At 48.5% G+C, this 20888-nt stretch overlaps 1 protein-coding gene across 1 annotated transcript; it reads left to right on the top strand.

Annotated features, from left to right (window-relative positions):
• The first annotated feature begins 6715 nt into the window (after nt 1–6715).
• On the top strand, nt 6716–20663 carry MTHFD2 (methylenetetrahydrofolate dehydrogenase (NADP+ dependent) 2, methenyltetrahydrofolate cyclohydrolase). Its single transcript, XM_075556922.1, has 8 exons — nt 6716–6853; nt 13728–13912; nt 15411–15533; nt 15771–15923; nt 16145–16252; nt 17482–17574; nt 17994–18119; nt 19439–20663. Exons 1-8 carry the CDS (start codon nt 6753–6755, stop codon nt 19597–19599), a joined length of 1050 nt encoding a protein of 349 aa, XP_075413037.1. The 5' UTR covers nt 6716–6752; the 3' UTR covers nt 19600–20663.
• The last annotated feature ends 225 nt before the right edge of the window (nt 20664–20888 follow it).

Genomic DNA, 20888 nt, shown 5'->3' with positions numbered 1-20888 from the left:
AACTATTATTAGTCTCAGGAGCTGAAGTTTACATCACTGAATTCTTTATCTTAAGATAATTTCCAAAGAGTTTTCTTTTTCACTGTCTTAGGTAGGAAAGGAGATAGATTCGAAAATGACATCAGCCACTGACTAGCAAATGATTATATTTTTTAAAAAATTATTATATTTTCTGTGCCTCGGTTTCCTGATCTATGAAATGAGGATCACAGTGGGCTTCAAAGAGATATTGTGAAGATTTACTGAATTAATCATCATAAAGCTTTTAGAACAGTGCCTGGCACATAGTAAATAGACTTTTACATTGTTTTTGGCTGCAAATCATCTTCCCAGTTTTACTGCCACCGTTAATTTTGAACTTAATAAAGCCAGGACAAATGGAAGGAATTATTTTTCTATGATAAAGTACAGGTGGTACTTCATGATACTTAATTATAAGAAAGTAGTAAGCAAAAAGCACAGTGGGTTGACCTCTAAACATCAAGGTCAATGAAGATGAATAAGCCTTTCCATAACAGTTTTGGATATTGCTTTTAGAATGATTGGTTTTTAGTCCCTAATAAAGTGTTAACAAAAATATTTACTAAATTAAAAAAAGAATGATTGGTTTTTAGTGTACTTTTATAAATGAGCATCTCTAGCCTTTAAAAAATATATAAAACATTTTGTAAGAGGTGAAAAGTCAATACAAGTTCATTTTAGTTGTCAAACAGAAGAGAAAGGAGGAGGAGGAAAGGAAGAAAGAGCGGGGAGGCAGGAGAGAGAGAAGAGAGAGAGAGAGAGAGAGAGAGAGAGAGAGAGAGAGAGAGAGAGAGAGAGAGAGAGAGAGAGAGAGAGAGAGAGGAAGGAAGCAGAGTAGAATATGACCTTCCACAAGAACCCATTTACTTAGGTGTTGTATAAACTGTCCGGAGCTTCTTGCTCTGCATGTTGATCACCACATCCTGCCAGATCCCCTGTCTCCAGCTGAACAGAACTCGATGGTGACAGGCATATTTCATAGAAGAACGTGGTTTGGGATGAAAACAGACCTGTGTCTAACTGTGGCACTGGCATTTCTAGCTGGTGACCATTGGCAAATGGCTTTACCCATGAGAATCTGCCTGCCTCTTCTTCTAGAATGCCAGGATCAGAACGCTGGTCTCACAGGGATCTTAGGATGCTCAGGGTCAATGGGGAGGGGTCTCTAGCACATCTGGCTCTGGTTAGTGGCCTAGGAAGAGTCCCCTTTGCCTCACCCTCTGCCTCTCTGTCCCCTTAGCTGTTTTGTCAGATAAGTAAAGACACCTTACTTCTCCTCCCCCCCCCCAAAAAAAGCCCCTTTTAACATTTTATTGTGGCATTGCACTATAAACATCTTGCTATCGAGTTGTGGTTTGGTTCACCAATCTAGAGCTATATTTATAATTTCATGAATAACTATGTTTAACAATGAAAACATTCGATGTTAAACCAGATTTGCCTGTTTGTTCCTGTTATTTACTTGCAACCCACCCATACAACAGATGACCTGCCAATCTCATGTTTTTGCATCCTTATTTCTCCTCGGTTTTGGAACAAAGCCTACGTTACACTTCCTCAGGACACCGTAAAGCTCCCTCCAAATCCCCAAGCGAAGGAGTCCCTGAATCAGAAGGCTTCCCTGGTCCAAAAGGCAAAAAAAGGAAGGAATTTAAGAAAAGACCTGGGAATCCTCAGTCCAGTGTTTTTCACTCATGGATTTTTCACCCTCTGGGTTGCTTACCATTGTTACCCAGTGATTGTTACATCATCTCCTGTCAGCTTGAAGGTGGAAGAGTGGAGGGGTGGAGGTTAGCCTGTCAATCAGGTCACAGCCTGATGATGCCTCCTTGTGGACGTGGCCTTCTCATAAGAAGGGTCCTAAAGACCACATATGCCACCCAAGCCATGGTATTTTCTTTTTTTGGGGGTCTCTGATCCATTTTATTTATTTATTTTTAAAAATCATTTTATTGGGGCCTCATACACTTCTTATCACAATCCATCCATTGTATCAAGCACAAATTGTTGCCATCATCATTCTCAAAACATTTGCCTTCTACTTGAGCCCTTAATATCGGCTGCTCATTTCCCCCGTCCCTCCCCACTCCCCCTACCTCATGAACCCTTCATCATTCATAAATTATTATTATTTTGTCATATGTTACACTGTCCGACGTCTCCCCCAGCCCTCTTCTCTGCTGTCCATCCCCCAGGGAGGAGGCTCTACATAGATTCTTGTAATCGGTTCCCCCTTTCCACCCCACATTCCCTCCACCCTCCAGGCATCTCCACTCTCACCACTGGTCCTGAAGGAGTCATCTGTCCTGGATTCCCTGTGTTTCCAGTTCCTATCTGTACCAATGTACATCCTCTGGTCTAGCCAGATTTGTAAGGTAGAATTGGGATCATGATAGGGGGGTGGGGTGGCGGGAGGAAGCATTCAAGAACTCGAGGAAAGTTATATGTTTCATCATTGCTACCCTGCACCCTGACTGGCTCATCTCATCCCCACAACCCTTCAGTAAGGGGGTGTCCGGTTGGTTACTGATGGGCTTTGAGTCTCCACTATGCACTCACCCCCATTTACAATGATATGATTTTTTGTTCCTTGATGCTTGATACCTGATTCTGTTGACAGCTCGTGGTCACACAGGCTGGTGTGTTTCTTCCGTGTGAACTTTGTTACTTCTGAACTAGATGGCCACTTGTTTACCGTCAAGCCTTTAAGACCCCAGATGCTGTATCTTTTGATAGCCCGGCACCATCAGCTTTCTTCACCACGTTTGCTTATGCACATATTTTTCTTCAGCAATCCTGTCAGGAAGGTGTGCATCCTGGAATGCCAATTTAATAGAACAACATGTTCTTGCATTGAGTAAGTGCTTGAGTGGAGGCCCAATGTCCATCTGCTGCCTTAATACTAAACTTATAAATATATGCACATAGATCTGATTCCCCACTCTCTTATATATTTACATACGTACATTCCAATCTTTAGAGCTCTATAAATACCCTTTGTCTCCTAGTTTTTTCCTCTTCTCCCACTATCATGCTCAGCCTTCATTTGGGTTTCAGTAATTTCTCTAGGTTACATTGCCCTTGATGAATCCCTACCAGGCCTCTCACACCCTCCTTGCCACTGATTTTGGATCACTTGTTGCTCCCCTGTCTCTGGGTTGGTCAGCACCACCTCCTTGCCCCCTCCTCCCCCTCTCCCGTATCCCCCCGGAACCATAGGTCCCATTGTTTTCTCCTCCAGACTATTCATCCAGTCAATCTTATCTAGATAGATCTGTAGAGATAATAATATGCACCAAACATCAAGCCATAGCAAGACAGGTGATGAGTGAGAACACAGCAACGACAACAAAAAAGGAAACCAATTACCCATAGAAGGATAAATTAATTAAAAGAAAAACATTTTTAAAAGAAAGAAAAAGCTGTAAATAGATCAAGGCCTGATTTTTGATCTCTAGGCATGTCCTTCAGTCAGGTCCGATGGGGTACCATGCTTTGGCCCCAGAGTCTGTCCTTTGTATTCCCTTGGCTGCTCCCTGCTCTGCAACTATGGTTGCTCTGCCGCATGCTTTTAGTGGTTTGCCTCAGTGTCACAGGGTCAGTCTGGGCCAGTCCTGACACTGAGTCTCCAGTGTTGTCCCCCTTAGGGCCCTGGGCCATCCAGGGACGGCGTGTCTCGTAGTGGGATCAGTCATATTGTCCACTCTGCATTGGCTGTTCAGAGCGGGGATATCATCCTCCAGGCCTGAAGGGCCAGGATGTGTTCCACTCTCTCTTCCTCCCCCTTCATTTGCTCCCATTTGCTCTGATCAGACATGCCCCTCTCCCCTAGCTGCAGCCTCAGTGCCGTCCTCTCAAGTAAATTCTTCTGGGGTGAGGGGCAGTTGTCCTCATAGCTGGTATGGGGGCCGAGCCCTCAGGCCCCTCCACTGGCTCCCCACTCCTTGCCAGCACACTGCATTCATCTGGCACTGGCTTTATATCTGGTCCCTCTTTCCCTGTGGAGACACAAACAATACTCTCCCCTTGGGTGAGTCAGCGCCCTATTCTCCCATCACACATCTTTTTTTTCTTTCCCCTTTCCTCCCTCCACCCCCTTTGTAGTTGGCTACCATATGTACCCCTGGATTTGGTCTGGCCCCTGCCATCCTACCGGGACCTCACTCCTGGAGTGTTTGTATACAGTAGCTCTTTCTCTGTGCCCCTTTTGCACTTACTTTTCTGTTCAGCGGACTCATGTTATACTTGTCCTTTTGTGCTTGGCTCACTTCACTGAGCATCATTTCCTCCAGTTCTTCCCATGTGGCGATATGCTTCATGCATTCATCACTGCTTTTTAGCGATGCATAGTACTCCATTGTATGTATGTACCACAGTTTTTTAATCCATTCATCTGTTGATGGAAATTTGGATTGTTTCCAACTCCTTGCGATTGTGAATTGTGTTGCAATGAACACTGGAGCACAGATGTCTGGCCGTAGTTTGTTTCTTGCCTCTTCTGAGCATATGCCCAGTAGGGGGATTGCCGGGTCGTATAGTAACTCAATTTCTATCTGTTTGAGAAATTGCCAAATCGATTTCCATAGTGCCTGTACATACCTACAGGTCCACCAGCAGTGGATGAGAGTTCCTATCTCCCCACAGCCCCTCCAACACTTGTTGCTATCTGCTTTTTGAATTGGGCTATCTTTGAGGGTGTTAGGTGGTATTTCATAGTTGTTTTGATTTGCATTTCTCTTATGGCTAATAATCGGGAACATTTTCTCATGTGTTTATTGGCCATTTGGATTTCAGATTCTGTGAAACTTCTGTTCAGGTCCTTTGCCCACCTCCTCAGTGGGCAATTAGTTTTTCTTTTATTGTAAGCTTGCAAAGTATTGTAGATTTTAGTAATAAGGCCTTTGTCTGTTGTGTCATTGCTAAAGATGTTTTCACAGTCAATGGACTCTCTTATTACTCTCTTGGTGAATTCTTTCGATGCACACAGGTGTCTTATCGTCAGTATATCCCACTTGTCTATTTGCGACTGCTCTGTATTTGTGTCCTTCCCTGTTTCTGATAGCCTATGTATTCCCTGTGCCAAGGTTCTCAGATTTGTCCCAATTCCCTCATTAATGGCCCTAATTGTTTGGGGTTTTATCTCAAGGTCTGTGATCCACCTTGAGCTTATTCTTGAGCATGGAGTGAGGTCAGGGTCTTGCTTCATTTCTCTGCAGGTAGATACCCATTTTTTCTGGCACCATTTATTGAAGATGACATCTGTTTCCCATTTAATATTTTTGGGCCCTTATCAAAGATCACTAGCTTACATGCTGATGTTTTTATTTCTGGGTCTTCAGCTCTTTTCCATTGGTCTGAATATCTGTCATTATGCCAGTACCACACTGTTTTGACTACTGTGGCTGTATAGTACGTGCTAAAGTCAGGTAGAGCAAGCCCTCCCACTCTGTCCTTCTTCTTGAGGAGTTCTCTGCTAATTCTGGGCAAGCCATGGTATTTTCAATCACTTCATAGGCCTGTGAAGGCTAGATAACAAATAAGGATACCATCTGAATTATGGTGCCAGCGAAGAATATTATATATACTCCCGACTGCCCAAGAACAGACAAATCTATCTTGAAAACAGTACAGTCAGAAGACTCTCTGAAAATGAGGCTGTACATGATCTCATGTCCTTTGGACATGCCTTCAAGAGGGATCCCTACCTGGAGAAGGACCTCGTGCTTGATGCAGTTTGTTGCTGTTTAGTGCCATGAAGCTGGTTCCGACTCAGCGACCCAATGTACACCCGGAGGAAAGAAACACCGGGTCCTGGGCTGTCCTCACTATACTCCTTATATGCGAGACCATCCATGCCGACACTGTCACTCCATCTGGTCCAGCACCTTCCTCTACTTTCCTAAGCACGATGTCCTTCTCCAGGGACTGGTCTCTCCTGACAACGCGCCCAGAGTACGTGAGATGAAGTTTAAGGTCAGTGGAAAGAGCTGTATTGACACAGTGGCTGCCACAATGGACTCAAACATAACCGTTGTGAGGACTGCGCCGGCTCAAGCAGTGTTTGTCCTGATACGAATCTCAGCCGACTCGACAGATCCAGCACCACCGCATGCAAATAGATCTTGTTGGGAAGAAGTGCCAATAAAACTGTTAAAAAAAACAACACCCCAAACCCAACAACCCCATAAATAGATTCTCCTCATCAAACTTTCACCGTTATTTTGGCATACTTTATTAATTCTTGCCTGAACCGATTTTTAGTACGATTTTGTGAAACGGTGCCTTTCTAACTCCGTGATTCCTCTTCGCTTATCCGTTGCTATTCCATCCGCTTGTCTTTTGATACATCTTTCTCAGTGCCTGGGATAGGTGCTCAGCCATTTGCTCACCGAATGAATGAACCCTCACCGGGGTTGGTGATCCCGGTCTGGCAGGGGCTTGCCTTCCTCAGCCAATCACCGCAGGGACCGAGGCTTCGAGCCTCCTCAGGGCTTCGCTCCCGCCTCTGCTTCCAACGTCAGCAGGGCTTTACCGTACTTGGCTGGGGTCTAATGAAGGCTCCGATTGGCTGCTGCAGTTACTGTGGGCCCAACAGACAGCGAGTAGAGTGGCGCATGGACCAATGGATGCTGGCAGGGGGCGGGCCGGGGGCGGGGCCCGCCACGCGGTCTCGCTATAACCGCAGGACCCGCGCGCGCGCTTCTCTCCCGGCGCGGTCCCTGGCACCAGACATGGCTGTGCCGTCCCTCGTGGCTACGCTGGCTGCCCGCTTGCTCCGACCCGCGCAGAGCTGCCGGTCCCGCCACCGCTCCCTCTGCCTGTCGGCAGTGCGGTAAGACAGTCGGAGAACGGGACCCGCGCGCGAAGCCGGCCCGATCGGGAGGCGGGGGCTGCCGGGGGGGCATTCTTTGCCGAGCGTCTCTGCCCGCGGCGGTGACCCCCGGGAGGGGTGGGTGTGGCGGGGCGACGTGGCTGCCGGGCGCCAATGCTCGCTCGCTGCGGTGTCCTGGTACCCAGAACGCGCCTTCCCTCGGAGCCGTTCTCCGGGCTGGGGCGCCCCGGGACGGGAGGAAGTGGGGGCGCGTGAAGGTGCCGGGTCGGCCCGAGCCCCCGGGCCTCCCTGCGCTGGAACGCCGAGGGACTCCGTGGGAGGGAAGGAGCGCTGGGGAGAGCGCCCTAAGGTCTGAATGGGCAGCTTGGGGCGCGCGGCGCCTTCCGAGGCCCTAGCGGCCGAGGGCGTCGGTGCAGTCTGATGAAATCCTCGCGCTGGTTTGCCCGCTGGGTACCCCCACTTCCCTCCACCGCCGGGGGTGGCGGGTGGGGGCGAGGTGGGTGTGGCTCACGCTGTGCTTCCCGCGCCTCCCGCCCCAAGAGTTACCGCTCCGGGGCCCCCAGGACTGATTGCCCACTTTCAGCTGAGGAGTGCCAGGCAGCATCCAACGGAGTGGTGATACTTAGGGAAGGGCCCAAGGAGAGCTATTTTCATCAGGGATGCAATAGGTCTTTCCGCTGATTTTTCGGGACCCAACGCTAGGAAGCCTAACCTTTGGGGAGAATGGCTGGGATTTCCCTCCCCAAATGTTTGCACTCTCCATCTCCTCAATTTTTAGAGCCTTCCCATTGCCAGGGTCCCAAGCAGTCCCATTACTCAGCAAATGCACTTCCTGAGTGCCAGGCACTGGGCCAAGCTGTGCGGACTGGGAGGCAAATAAAAGCTGCTCCTTCCCTGGGGGAGTCTCTGTGCCTATTTGGAGCAGACGCTCTCCAAAACCAAACTCCCAGCCCGGCAGAACTGCCCCGTGGGTTTTCAAGGCTGTAACTTGTTTGCAGGAGTAGAAAGTCCCGTCTCTTTCCCACGGGGAGAGACTGGTAGCTTCACACTGCCCATCTCGAATTTAGCAGCCCACTGCATAACCGCTGAGCCAAGAACTACCACTCCCGGTAAAAATGCTCTTAGAGACATTTCCAGGTGGTAGGTAAGTGAGGGAACTTTGAGGGTGGTTTACAATGAATGAGATGAAATTAAAATGTGTATTAATCATTGAATATAAAATGATGATCTGCTCTGTACACCCTCACCCAATTCACCATTTCAAAAAAAAGGGGGGTGTATTTCCCAGGTTGGAGCAGAGACAACATTCAGGCTTTCCTTGCTCCAATTTGGCCTACACCCCCTTTCCTGAGTGCTGGCTTAATGTGCCTATGGACCAGGTGGGTCATACGGTGCTATCATGATTGAAAAGAGATTTAGAAAGGTCCTTTAATTTATCATGTACAACCCTGAGGCCATAAGACAATGGTATCATTTAAAAAATATATAAGCCTGCATGTATCTCCCCTCCCCCTTTTTCCACCTTTAGAACTGACGGGGCGGGGGGGGGGGGCTGTCTTTCATACCATAAGTTTCAGGTACATAAATGTAGGAGAAATAGTCCTGGTGTTATCTAGGAGACAGTGAGATCTTGAGAAAATGGATCACACCAGTTGCCATTGAGGGGCCTCTGACTTGGGTGATACATGTATGCCAGTAGATCTGTGCTCCATAGGGTTTTCCATGGCAGATTTTTTTTTGGGGAGGGGCGGCGTAGATCGCCTAGCTTTGCTTCTGAGACACCTCTCAAGAAAACTCACTGCCCTTGATTCCATTCTGATGCATAGTGACCCTAGAGAAAGGGTCTATAGGGAGGGCCCCTGTGGGATTCTGAGATTGGACATCCTTATGGGTGTAGGAAGGCGCTAGGGAAGGGCTCCTAATCTTTTAGCTCTGCTGGTGAAAGGTTTGCTCCACCCAGACACTCCCTTCGTTCTCCCAGGATCCTCAGTCACACCAGAGCGATGGTGAACATCACACATCACGTAGGCAAGGGCTTTAGCCAAACAGCAGCCCCCTGCCTTCTGCTTGCTTGCAGCTAATGGCGAAAATACCTAGCGTCTCATGGTGATTCATCCCATTCCATTCCTCCTTGTATCTCTGGTCACTCAGTCCTGGTTCCAGTGAGTACTAAACAAAGAACTCCATAAAAACCAACTCCCTGCAATCCAGTTGATTCCAGTTTAGGAAAGGACGGAACTGCTCCTTTCGGTTTCCAAGACTAAATACTGATGGGAGCAGAAAGCCTCATCTGCCTCCTGGGGAACAGCTGGTTAGACTGCTGACCTTGCAGTTAGCAGCCCCACGTGTGAGCGTCTAGTCACAGACCTCCTTTCCAAAAGAACTTGATCATTAATTGTAAAACACCTGGTGGCAGTTTCTCACGGCTTCACACTGGCTGCCTCAATGGGCTACTCGTGAAGATGGGGCCGACTTGCCATGGGACCGAGCTAACCAGTTTTTCCTGGGAAATTATAGTTCAGTAAAACTTGAATTGAGAGGAAAGTGAAAATACAACTGATGTTTGATTTAGAGCTTTATTTCTTTTGATCAAGAGGCTCTATTAGTCAGTTTTGCAAAATCGAGGACTCAAGTCTCATGAGGAAAGGGCCAGTGTGCCCAGCCCAACAGTGGGTCCAGGAGCCCCTCCCCAGTGTCCGGTTGGCTGAGCACTGTTAACCATCTCTCCCCAAGTGGTCTACTTCCTTATTTAGAGTTTCTACCTCCAGGGCAGATTGCCTTCCCTCCCCCATGCCTCAATTAACCCAATTTACTCGATAACTTGAGTTTTATTTGGACCGTCTTCTTGACTTCTTCCTAGTCTGTTGATTCATTATTTTGGGAGAGGAATTAAGCACATCTGTGAAAGGATTTAGCTCTCAAATAAATGTTGGCTAAAGTAGTTAGAGTTTTTGGATTCCCTGTGGGCCTTGCCTTTTCTCCCTAACACCCCCTCCTTGTCTCCCCCTTGGCTGAGAGGAGTTAGAGGTAGTCATGACTTAATTCCCTGAATTGTGTTTTACTTCTTGCAGACTTGTGGGAAGCAGAGGAGGGCTAAATATTATGACAGGTTGGCATTACATTGTACCTTTTTGTTCTTGTTCTTGTTACTTTTTGCCAGTTTTTCTTTGTGTGTGTGTGTGTGTGTGTGTGTTTAAAAACAAGTTGGCATAACATCCAGAACCTGCCTTTGGCAGCGAAGGCTAGGACTTGGAACACTGGGTGCTCCTACAAGCCTGTGTCCTTAGTGCCAGTGCATCATGTTTTCTCCCAAATTGCTGCAACCAACTGCTTTACCTTCCGAAGGACGTGCAAGCTAAGGCCTTCTCACACACACACAGAGGCAAGTCCTTCCTAGGCATTAGCATATCTATTGTATATTGTGTGTGTTTGACCAAGAGAGTAGAGGATTTTTGTGACCATATATGGCTGGTCCTTTCTCTATGCTACTTTATGTAGTATGAATGCTTCTCCTTTTTCAAAAGCACTGGGCCTGCCTCCTAAGTGTCCTGTAATCTTTTGAATTGTTGGGATCAACTTGATCCCATCTAGATGGTCCTTGACAGAGGACGACGCTCACACGGCTGCCCTTGTTAAGCAGGCTTCACGCTGCAGTGTTTCAGTTTGGAATGCATTTTTGGCCCCGTGGGTATTCCTGGTACTAATATAGATCAGAAACGTTGCCAGGGATATTTGCACCAGCAAAGCTCTTTTATTGGTGCCCTTCAATTCTAATTCTGAAATTGACTTATAAATACTAAAATGTTTTCATTTTTTTTAAATTTTAATAATTTTATTGGGGCACATACAACTCTTAGCAGAATCCACACATACATCAATTGTGTAAAGCACACTTAAACATTCGTTGCGCTCATCGTTCTCAAAACACTCACTTTCCGGTTAGGCTCTTGGAATCAGCTCCTCATTTTCCTTTTTCCCCTTCAGTTCTTTAATATACCCTGGGGACAGTAGGCTCCAATCTCAAATATAGTTTAAGGAGAACATCTATTAAGTCTTAAAAGGACAAAAGGCATCACACAGACTGACTGAGTACCTGGATCCGGGAGACCATCAGCACGAGGCCTTAAGTCAGGATGCGAGTCAAATGGACAAAGGAAACCTTCACCAATTCATGACTGGTGGCAGATCAGTGTGTCATCGGGAAGGGACCTTGATTGGGGAGCATTGTGTTAGATAGAAGAGCTTACAAGGTTGGTGCAAGGCCATCAAACCAGGCAGCTAGGGCAGTGCCGCCCATCAGACATACAGAGAAAGACGCCTCCACGGGAGAGTGCCCCTCCCTGGACTGGCCGGAGAAGGGTGGACGTACTCCACATGGCAGTGCATGCTGCCCGTTACCCCCTTGCCTTAGTGACCAGAAGGAAACCTGCGGAGGTTGGACCTGCAGATGGATTTTGCGTTTTCACTGTCACCCACAGCCTTTGGTGAATTCCGTGCTCAGAATTAGCGCTCTATCACAGCACGAGGCGCTGGTCTACATTTTGCGCCGTGTTCCTCTCCATCAAGGAGAAGGGATGGGGCACAGCAGCTGCAACGGAGGGTCCCCACATCACTGCGAGGATGGCGCGGGACCAGGCAGTGTTTTGTTCTCCTCGACACTGGGTTGCCAGGAGTCGGAACCGAACAGCCGCGCCCAGCACCAGTGACAACTGTATCACGCCTTCAGATCCGGCAAAGTCTTTCTTTTTTTTTTTTTTAGCCTTACATCATTTATTGTTAAACTTGATTAGGAAGCAAAAAACCAAGGAATAAACCAGATTATTTGCCAATAGAAGTTCAAGTCATCAGATGGGGACAAAATTTGAGCCTGGGAAAATGCAGCCATGCGTGCCACCCTTCAGGGGGCTCCTTACAGCCCCAGCTTGGTTCTTCTCCAATGTCTTCTCTTGGAGTTGTACCTGATTTTATTACCGGTTTTCATTCGAATCCATTGGGGACTGGGCCGATTCTGCTTCCGTTTCGTGGCCAGGAAAGTCGGAGCACCACCGCGCTCCCAAAGTCTTTCTTTAGTGCACCACAAACCCTGGGGCTCAGTGGGATCAGTCTTGCAGGAAGTGCAGCACCTTGCTGGTGACCTCGAGAACAAGATACGTGCTACAAGGAGAAGCTGGTGTCACCAGACCCAGAAATCTTCCGTTGACGCAGGGAGAGTGTCCTTTTTTAAATTAAAAAAATTTTATTTTTATTTTTGGAGAGCTTCCTAAGGAATTCTGTCCTAGGTCAAGCTGGCCTCTCAGAGGCCAGAGCAGAATCTCACTGCCCATTGCTCCCCCTAGGCGTTGGTTTTCTGACCCCTGGCTCCAGTTACCGCCCATTAACACAGTGGTTCTCAACCCGTGGGTCGTTACCCCTTTGGGGAGTTGACCGGCCCTTTCACAGGGTCATCTGATCATCACAGTAGCGAAATGACAGTGAGGAAGTAGCAGTGACAGTGATCTTATGGTTGGGGTCCCCACACGAGGAAGTGTATGACAGGGCAGTGGCCTGAGGAAAGTGGAGAACCCCTGCACTCACATGACTGCTGTCTTTGCTGCTTGATGTCTTTCCAGTGTAGCCCCCTAACGCCCCCCCTCCCCCAGCTGGCCCTCTGGGGCTTCTCTTCGAAGTCTCAGGGGGAAGCTCTTAGGGGTCCAGCTAGCTGCCACTGCTCCCCGTGACTCAGCGTTTTATCCACAGGACCACTGGCCAGCCTGGAAATTGCTGTCCGTGGCCAGATCCTCGCCCCTGGCGCGTGGAGAAGGCCAGTGCCATGCTTGCTGACTGAGAGTCCCTCCCTGCCACCCAGCCAGCCTCACTGGCCGGTCTCGCCTAGATGGGGTTGTGGGTGGGCTTGACCTGTGCAGTATATTTATTGGTTTAATGCCATTGAAAAACCGATTTATACACTCAAAAGTACCATAAAAAGGTGGAGATAAGCGAGTAACTAGGAATTGGTTCGTAACATGTAACTAGGTGTAGACCAAACTACAAATGGCACAGGAGCATGTCAAGGATAAAACAAACCACCATGTCTCCATCCTGGTACCTTTCAGGAAACCAAGCTCTTAGCCACCGAGTTGATTCTGACCCCTGCCAACCCTGCAGGGCAGGGCAGAACTGCCCCCGGGGGCTCCTGAGACTAAATCTTGATGGGAAACCTCATCTCTCTCCCTCGACGGGTGGGGTTGGGTGGCAGTTTTGAACTGCTGACCTTGCAGTTTAGCAGCCCAGCTCCTCCACCCTTCCACCCTCAGGGCTCTTGGAGACTCGCCGCGACCCTAGGGCACAGGCTGGAGCTGCCCCCAGAGGGTTTCCAAATCTGTGCACGTTATGGAAACGGATTACCACAGCTTTCTGCCAAGGAGCCGTCGGCGGGTTCCAGCTGCTGTTGGAAATTATATCAGCCAAGTGCTTGACCACCTTGTCACCTGGGCTCCAAAGGGCTCAGAGAAATGCAAGTTAAAACAAGGGAAAACTTATGCAGAAAGAAAACTATTTCCCTATCCGCTTAACAGTACTCAGGAGGCTGGGCTGGTGTGGTGACAAGCCCGGGCTCCGGTGGACAGACTGTGTGGCCCTGTGCTCGCTGCCTCGACCCTCTGTCTACTTTCTCCTCACCACGTGGCCAGACACAACCTGACCATTTGGAATCTGTCCTAGATTTCAAAGGTTATCCTTTGGATCAGGCACGGCATGGTTTAATCTAAACTTTTTTTTTTGGTTATTTTAATGACCTTTTTGTGTTTAATGGCTTTTTTTAACTCTTTGTAGTCTAGTCTTGACTTCTGACAACAGTTGGAGTTACAGGCATTTGTGATTCTCTCGCTCTCTGCAGAAGTGAAGCCGTCGTCATTTCTGGAAAGAAGCTTGCCCAGCAGATCAAGCTAGAAGTGCGGCAGGAGGTGGAACAGTGGGTGGCATCGGGCAACAAACGGCCGCACCTGAGTGTGGTTCTGGTCGGCGAGAACCCTGCCAGCCACTCCTACGTCCTCAACAAGACCAGGGCCGCTGCAGATGTGGGTAGGTGGCACTCTAACGCCGGCTGCTGTTAAGGTTGACCTTGGGCAGATTCATGATTCTTTTAACTCATGAAGGAATCCTTGTGGTGCGGTGGGTTGTACAACTAGCTGTTCACCACAAGGTCGGCAGTTCGAATGCAGCAGCCCCTCGGCCAGAGAAAGGTGAGGCTTTCTGCCCCCGTAAAGATTTACAGCCCCAGAGACCCACAGGGGCGTTCTGCTCTGACCTGTAGGGTCATTAGAAGTCACAGTTGGTGGCAGTGGGATAGGTGTGGGGATTGCTAACTGCAAGGTCGGCAGTTCAAACTCACCAGCTGCTCCTCAGGAGAAGCTAGGGCTGGGCTGCTCTTGTAAAGCTTTATAGTCTCAGAACCTCTATTAGGTTCTGTTGAGGAGGCTGTTGAGGAGGCTGGCGGGCGAGACAGAGGAGTGTGGCTGTATTCTCGGTGTCAGCTGAAATAGAAGCTACATTCGGTTCTGAGTTTCAACACTGGACAGATGCCCTTGACCACGTTTCACATGTCCTTTCCCTGAGCAACAGTGAGAGCACACGCGTGTGCTTGCGCATGCACTTAAACGGTCGCTGCTGATACATGTGCTCTGTTGAAAGATCGTGAACATAAGGTTGTCGCTATTAAAGTCTGTGGCAGACCAATGGGTTCCCAGCGATTTAAGGCATAGGTAAAGAGGTTGGGGGCAGGGAGATGGATGGGAGTGAAACAAGGCCGCAATATAAGAGTATATAACTAAAGTCACTGATCATGATGGCTAGAAACTGGAGTGGAGTAAGGTTTGCTACTTATATTTTCACTAAAAACACGAAAAAAGAAGTAGTGGGCCTTTGAAATGCTGAAGGGTGAGGCGTGGGAGTCTAGGGAGTGTGTGTTCTAGGTCTCAATGTACCACACAGGCTGCAGCCAAGAAGTGGGCGGGCTCAGATGTGTCTCGGCCCACTCATCCAGGGATCAGCGTCCGAGTGCCAGATCCCTTGCTGCTCCAAAGGCCGTGACTCCACAGGCTTGGCTGAGCTAAGAGTTATTGGGCCGATGAGTTCTTGGTATGCTCTGTTCTTTATCCCTAGGGTAGTGATCTCCTGGGAAAATCCTTAGTCCCCTCTAGGAAATGGGAAGCCGCCACGCCTTTTAAGACCCTGGCAGGTAGCCTGGTGCAGCAGAAAGCATTTGGATCCCCAAAGTTCTGGGCTTTTGCCTTCCGATTCTGACTTTGCGACTCACTGCCGGGCTATTGAACTTCTCTGAGACGCCTTATCTGTAAAGTTGGCTTCCTGAGGATTGCACAAAGCAACGGGAACTGAGCACTGAAGTAGCATCCCCTCCTGTCTGCACCCATCGGTGAAGTTCTTGTTTAGGCCCTTCGGGAGCCGTTTTAGCTTTGCAGCAGCCAGGACCTGCAGTGAGAAAAAGCCTCTGATCTGGCAGACGGCTGGGCCCTGCCGTCCTCGGTGGTTTAATTCTGCTGATCTTGAACTTCCCCTCCAGGAATCAGCAGTGAAACCATCTTGAAGCCCGCTTCAATTTCCGAGGAGGAGCTGCTGGACTTAATCAACAAGCTGAACGGTGATGACAATGTAGACGGCCTCCTTGTGCAGCTTCCTCTCCCAGGTGAGCCGTAAGCTCGTGTCTAAGACGCGGCCTGAGGCCTGGCAAGGCTGCGGGTCGGACTGTGCTTTTCCCTTGACTTCTTGATTCGGTGCATGGGGGCGCTGGGGCTGGGCGGAGCGATTGGACAGAGGGTATTGGTGTTGGGATTTGCCTGCCCCGAGGCCAGTTGGCACGGGGGAGAAGCCGGTGAGCCGAGTGTGGACGGCGACTGCAGGCCGGGGTCTGGTTCCCTTCCAGAACACATCGACGAGCGGAAGGTCTGCAATGCTGTTTCTCCAGACAAGGATGTCGACGGCTTCCATGTCATTAACGTGGGCCGGATGTGTCTGGACCAGGATTCCATGTTACCTGCCACCCCGTGGGGGGTGTGGGAAATAATTAAACGAACAGGTAGGTACCCCTCAGACAGCTATGGCAGCTGAGCACTGAACAGCCCCTGCACCCAAGCACCGCAAATGTTGGCCATTCAAACCCTTCCCCTGGGGTTACCCTAGACGAAGAACTGGCCACCTGCTTCTGTAAAGGAAGGCTCAGCCCTACCTCTACAGTGTGCAGTTCTGCTTGCTGGCTCGCTTTCCTTTGCTGCTCCAGACAGTCTATTGCGTCCACAGGAATCCCAACGCTGGGAAAGAACGTGGTTGTGGCTGGGAGGTCCAAGAACGTTGGCATGCCCATTGCCATGCTACTGCACACCGATGGTGCCCACGAGCGTCCTGGAGGTAAGGGAACTGCGATCGCAGTGGGCCCCACGCTCCCGCAGGCTGGCCGCGTGGGGAGTCGCCTTGCCCGTGAGAAGCTGGGCTCAGGGACACTAGGCAGGGTCGTGACGTTTTTTGTGATGGAATTCTGTGCCTCTTGAATGGTCGGGAGTTTCCTTCTGTCAGAGATAAAGACCTAGGTAGACTTCCACCGAGCAAGGCTCAGTGACCTTGATAGTTGGAGAGGAGGAGGCGCGGGCACGCCAAGCAAGAGGCAGCTTCCCCTTCCGTATCATTTGGAAGGGAAATTGGGAAAGCCTAGCCTGCACCGCCTCCATTCATTTCCATCTTTGAGCCCGTTGGAGCCACGGTGTCAGTCCGCCTTGTGGAGGGCCTTCCTCTTTTTCACAGACCCTCCACTTTACCAAGCACAATGTCCTTCTCCAGGGACTGTCTCTCCTGAGAAAATGGCTTAGAGTTCATCTTTTGCATATTCCACGTTCTCCTTTTGGGAGAAAGGTGGGGCTTTCTACTACTCCTGTAGGCAGTGATCATCTCAGAAACTCAGGGGCAGTTCTGCCATGTCCTATGGGGCCACTGTGAGCGTGCATCAACTCAGCAGGGAGTGAGTGAGAAAGACGGACACACACACACACACACACATTCTCATGATTAGTGGATGCTTGCAACTGTTTCTCCTCATTGAGTTCTGCTCCATCAGTAAAAGAAGGGCCTGCGAGCACTCCCCCGTCCACCTCATGGCTGGCTGCTTGGAGGAGGCTGCTCGTCGGTCATGCTTTGAGTGATTCCAACCCTAGGGGCTATTCTTCCAGCACTGTGTCAGACGACGTCCCAGGGCTATTCATAGAGGGTTTCAGTGCTAAGCCCCTAGAAGGGGACGGCCCATTCCTTCTGGGTCGTGTGTCCTTAGGTCAGAAACTCAGGTGATTCTGCAGGTACTTGAAATACCTGTGAAATAGCATCAGGCACAGCATGCACTCCATCACAATACATCAGAATTACAAGTAAGTGGTCGCCAAGCATTGAATCAATTATTTACCAGAGATTTAATTTAGAGTTGAATTCCTGTGGTTGCCCGACTGAGACCGAAGATGCTCAGAAAAAAGGGAGGGAAGTAGCATTTTAAAACCGTTTACAAAGGTAAATTATAGAGGTAGGTGTATGTGTGCGTGTGCACTAACAATCCCATCCTTGACTCAGACATCAAGACGCCTGCGTTTCTGTTGCAGGTGATGCCACTGTAACAATATCTCATCGGTACACTCCCAAGGAGCAGCTGAAGAAACACACCATTCTTGCAGACATTGTCGTGTCTGCTGCAGGTAGGCCCGCGAGAGAGGCGGGGTGCAGCCCTTACGGCCACCCGTGAGTCTGCACGTCGCCCGCTTCGCTGTCATCGTGCTCACTGTCCCCCTAGAATTGAGGATGGACATGCTGTTTCTCATTCGCATGCTTTGAGATCTTTATGTGTCCTCTGTGGGGTTTCAGAAGCCCTGGCGGTGGAGTGGGCCCAGCGTTGAGCTGCCCAGCACAGGGCTGGTCGCTGTGCGTAGGAATGACTCGATGGCAGCAAGCATAATACATAACGCTTACATTGTTCTCTGGTGAATGCCATTTTGGGTTGTGTCTTTTTCAATATTAGTGTTTATAAAGTCTTGACAAACCTAGCACATCTCTTGAAGGTTGACAGCAGTCTGCATTTCAGGACTACGTGCATTGATCGTCCCTCCTCCCTTTCCAGGCATTCCGAACCTGATCACAGCAGACATGATCAAGGCAGGAGCAGCTGTGATTGATGTGGGAATAAACAGAGTGCAAGATCCCGTGACGGCCAAACCCAAGTTAGTCGGAGATGTGGATTTTGAAGGTAAACGATAACAATTTTTATTTACTTTTTTATATAATTTTTTTAAAAACCCAGCAACTTACTATTGTTACTGAATACACAATCTTTGACTCTGCTTTTTTTGGTGTGTGTGTGTGTGTCTGATTCCTTTATTGTATTCTTTCTCCTATCTTTCCTATTCTTTTTTTTTTACATTTTATTAGGGGCTCAAACAACTCTTATCACAATCCATACATATACATACATCAATTGTATAAAGCACATCCGTACATTCTTTGCCCTAATCATTTTCAAAGCATTTGCTCTTCACTTAATTAAGCCCTTTGTATCAGGTCCTCTTTTTTTTCCCCCTTCCTCCCCGCTCCCCCCTCCCTCATGAGCCCTTGATAATTTATAGATTGTTATTTTGTCATATCTTGCCCTATCCGGTTGACTCCGCTTTTTTTGTGTGTGTGTGTAAGATGGGAGACTCCGCTTTTTAATTAAATATAAGCAGCGTTTTTCTTTTCCTTTAAGGGTTTAAGCTTGTCGCCATGGAAACACCATTTGACACTTTTTTATATAAAAGAAGTCTTAACATTGTAGCCATTCTAGAATAAAAGGTGTCAGGAAGAGCAGTAGAATCTTTTCCAGGGAGTAGTTTGCTTCCTTAGGCCTGTATCATCATTGAAAGAGCTGCATTACTTTAAACATGTCTGAAAATTTCAGGGAAGCAATTCTTTCTGTGTCATGGAGTTTCCTAACCAGGGCTACAGATGCCTCATTGTCACCTCACGAGCAGCGATGCAGACTGAGAATGTTAACAGGCCCAGGAACGTGCTGCCAGCCTGGCCTTCTGGAATATGCTAGCAGATTTCTCCTTCCCGTTCTTAATCTGCCTTGCACGCTGATGACCCTGTTTCTGACTTTCCGCCTAGAGTCATCAGGCCCACGCCTGGATGTTTCATTTTGCCCTTTTTCCGATTGGGTGACAACCATTTGCCTTCTCGCTTTCCGGAAAGTGAGAGTGATCCTTTAGATCAAGGACACATTTTAGTTGACAGTTCAGGCAAGGCTTCCCAGTGTGGCTATCCGGATGCCACCCACACGCGAGGCTGCGCCTTTGTTGACGGGCTTCATGGGAAGGAAATGTTATGTCTGACCGGTAACCTGTCAGTCACTCCTGTGCTCCAAACCTTTCACGCTTGAGTCAGGTGGGTGTTATGTTTGATATGTGTGCGTGTGCGTGCTTGAGGTTTATCAGGGCACTTCTGTCTCGTATTGCTTTCTCCGTGCATGTTAAGATACATACATTTTCTTTGCTCTCCACTGAGCGGAGTGCCTTTCCTGTTGGTGTGTAGGCGTGAGGAAGAAAGCCGGGTACATCACTCCGGTCCCCGGCGGTGTTGGCCCCATGACGGTGGCGATGCTCATGAAGAACACCATCATCGCTGCCAAAAAGCTGCTGAGACCCGAGGAGCGCGAAGTGAAGTCGAAAGAGCGTGGAGTAGCATCCAACTAAGGATTATAGCTTCCGTGTCACCAACAGCTTTCCAAGCCAGCACAGGAGGCAAAACAAGCCCATAGAAAATGCAATGTTCTTTATTTATTGGACTGAGATGGTGCGAAACGATACTTTGTATTTATTGGGAGCCTCGGTGGGTGGGCCTTTGCACAGACAGCCCAAGTTCCTTACAGGGGAGCACTCCATTGTTGTGCTGGATCTGGAGTCTAGCCAAGAGCAACCATGAACAGTGATTGAACACAGACAGGGGCACTGTCTCATTGAGAATGGGCGCTTCACTCTGCCCAGCCGCTTCAGCTGTTAACATTGGCCTTTTCTAGAATGACTTTTCCCAAGTGCTACTCCAATCAGAACTGATAGTTTAGGTTTCCAACCTACTGAGTTCCACTGGTCAAACCAAAGGGAGACTGCTGATAGGGAACATTGGGAATAGTAAAAAAGGAGGACATGGTAGTCATTGGGTATCTTCTGTAAAAGTACCCTGATGTGTACATGTGTTCATTGATGACTAGCTTATCTGAATAAAACAATTGGGTGGGAATGAAGGAGAGCTACCTGCCAATATATTCCTCAGCGGTCATACAGGGGTTTAACTGTTACTCACGTGACAGTGTTTGGGGACGGTCTCTGGTACAGCTCTTGGCTTATGCCTGGTCCCATTCAGCGAGCTCTCCCATTTTAGTTTTCCAGAGCTTGAGAAACTTGTTATTTTATAAATTATTCTTGTGTGTTATCATCTTTGGCTTTGGCTATACCTTTACACTTTATTGTTAATTTTTTATACTACTAAAGGGTATCTGTTTTCTTGGTTATCTTGAAACCTATTTTTGGAAGACAAAACCGATACAGAGTTGGGTGTGATAATCATTAGGCAGCTTATGTTCCAAGTATGTAACATATCTTTTTACCAAAGCGTTGTCCAGTAGCGATCTGGTTTTCTCCGAGGTACCTGCTGGCTTACTAGAAAGGCTTTTAAGAGCTTGAATTAATAATCGAAGGAAACCAGACTGCGATGAAAGCATTTTTTATTATTTTTTTAAATAAAACACTTATGTCTGGTATGGAATGCGTTTTTGAAATATTTGGTCCCATCCCACTGTTGAGTTCATTGAATGCGAATTCGTTTTATCAGAGTGCACGCTGATCATTGTGTCCCCATAGTGGACGATACCTCGCCTACCCGCCAGGGGGTGGTAACTACAGCCGGGCCGTGGGGCTTTCACAGGAAACTTTCACACGCGCAGATACCTAGACTTTATCCTGGATTCTGGGTAAGAGTACAAACA

This window comes from Tenrec ecaudatus, chromosome 8, assembly GCF_050624435.1.
Source record: "Tenrec ecaudatus isolate mTenEca1 chromosome 8, mTenEca1.hap1, whole genome shotgun sequence".
In the NCBI taxonomy this organism is placed as follows: Eukaryota; Metazoa; Chordata; class Mammalia; order Afrosoricida; family Tenrecidae; genus Tenrec; species Tenrec ecaudatus.
This window is presented reverse-complemented; position numbering and strand designations above follow the sequence as displayed.

Coding starts and splice junctions, on each gene's coding strand:
- MTHFD2 (XM_075556922.1), top strand. CDS start 6,753: ATGGCTGTGCCGTCCCTCGTGGCTACGCTGGCTGCCCGCTTGCTCCGA. Junction 6,854..13,727: donor CTCTGCCTGTCGGCAGTGCG/GTAAGACAGTCG, acceptor CGCTCTCTGCAG/AAGTGAAGCCGTCGTCATTT. Junction 15,534..15,770: donor TGTGCAGCTTCCTCTCCCAG/GTGAGCCGTAAG, acceptor GTTCCCTTCCAG/AACACATCGACGAGCGGAAG.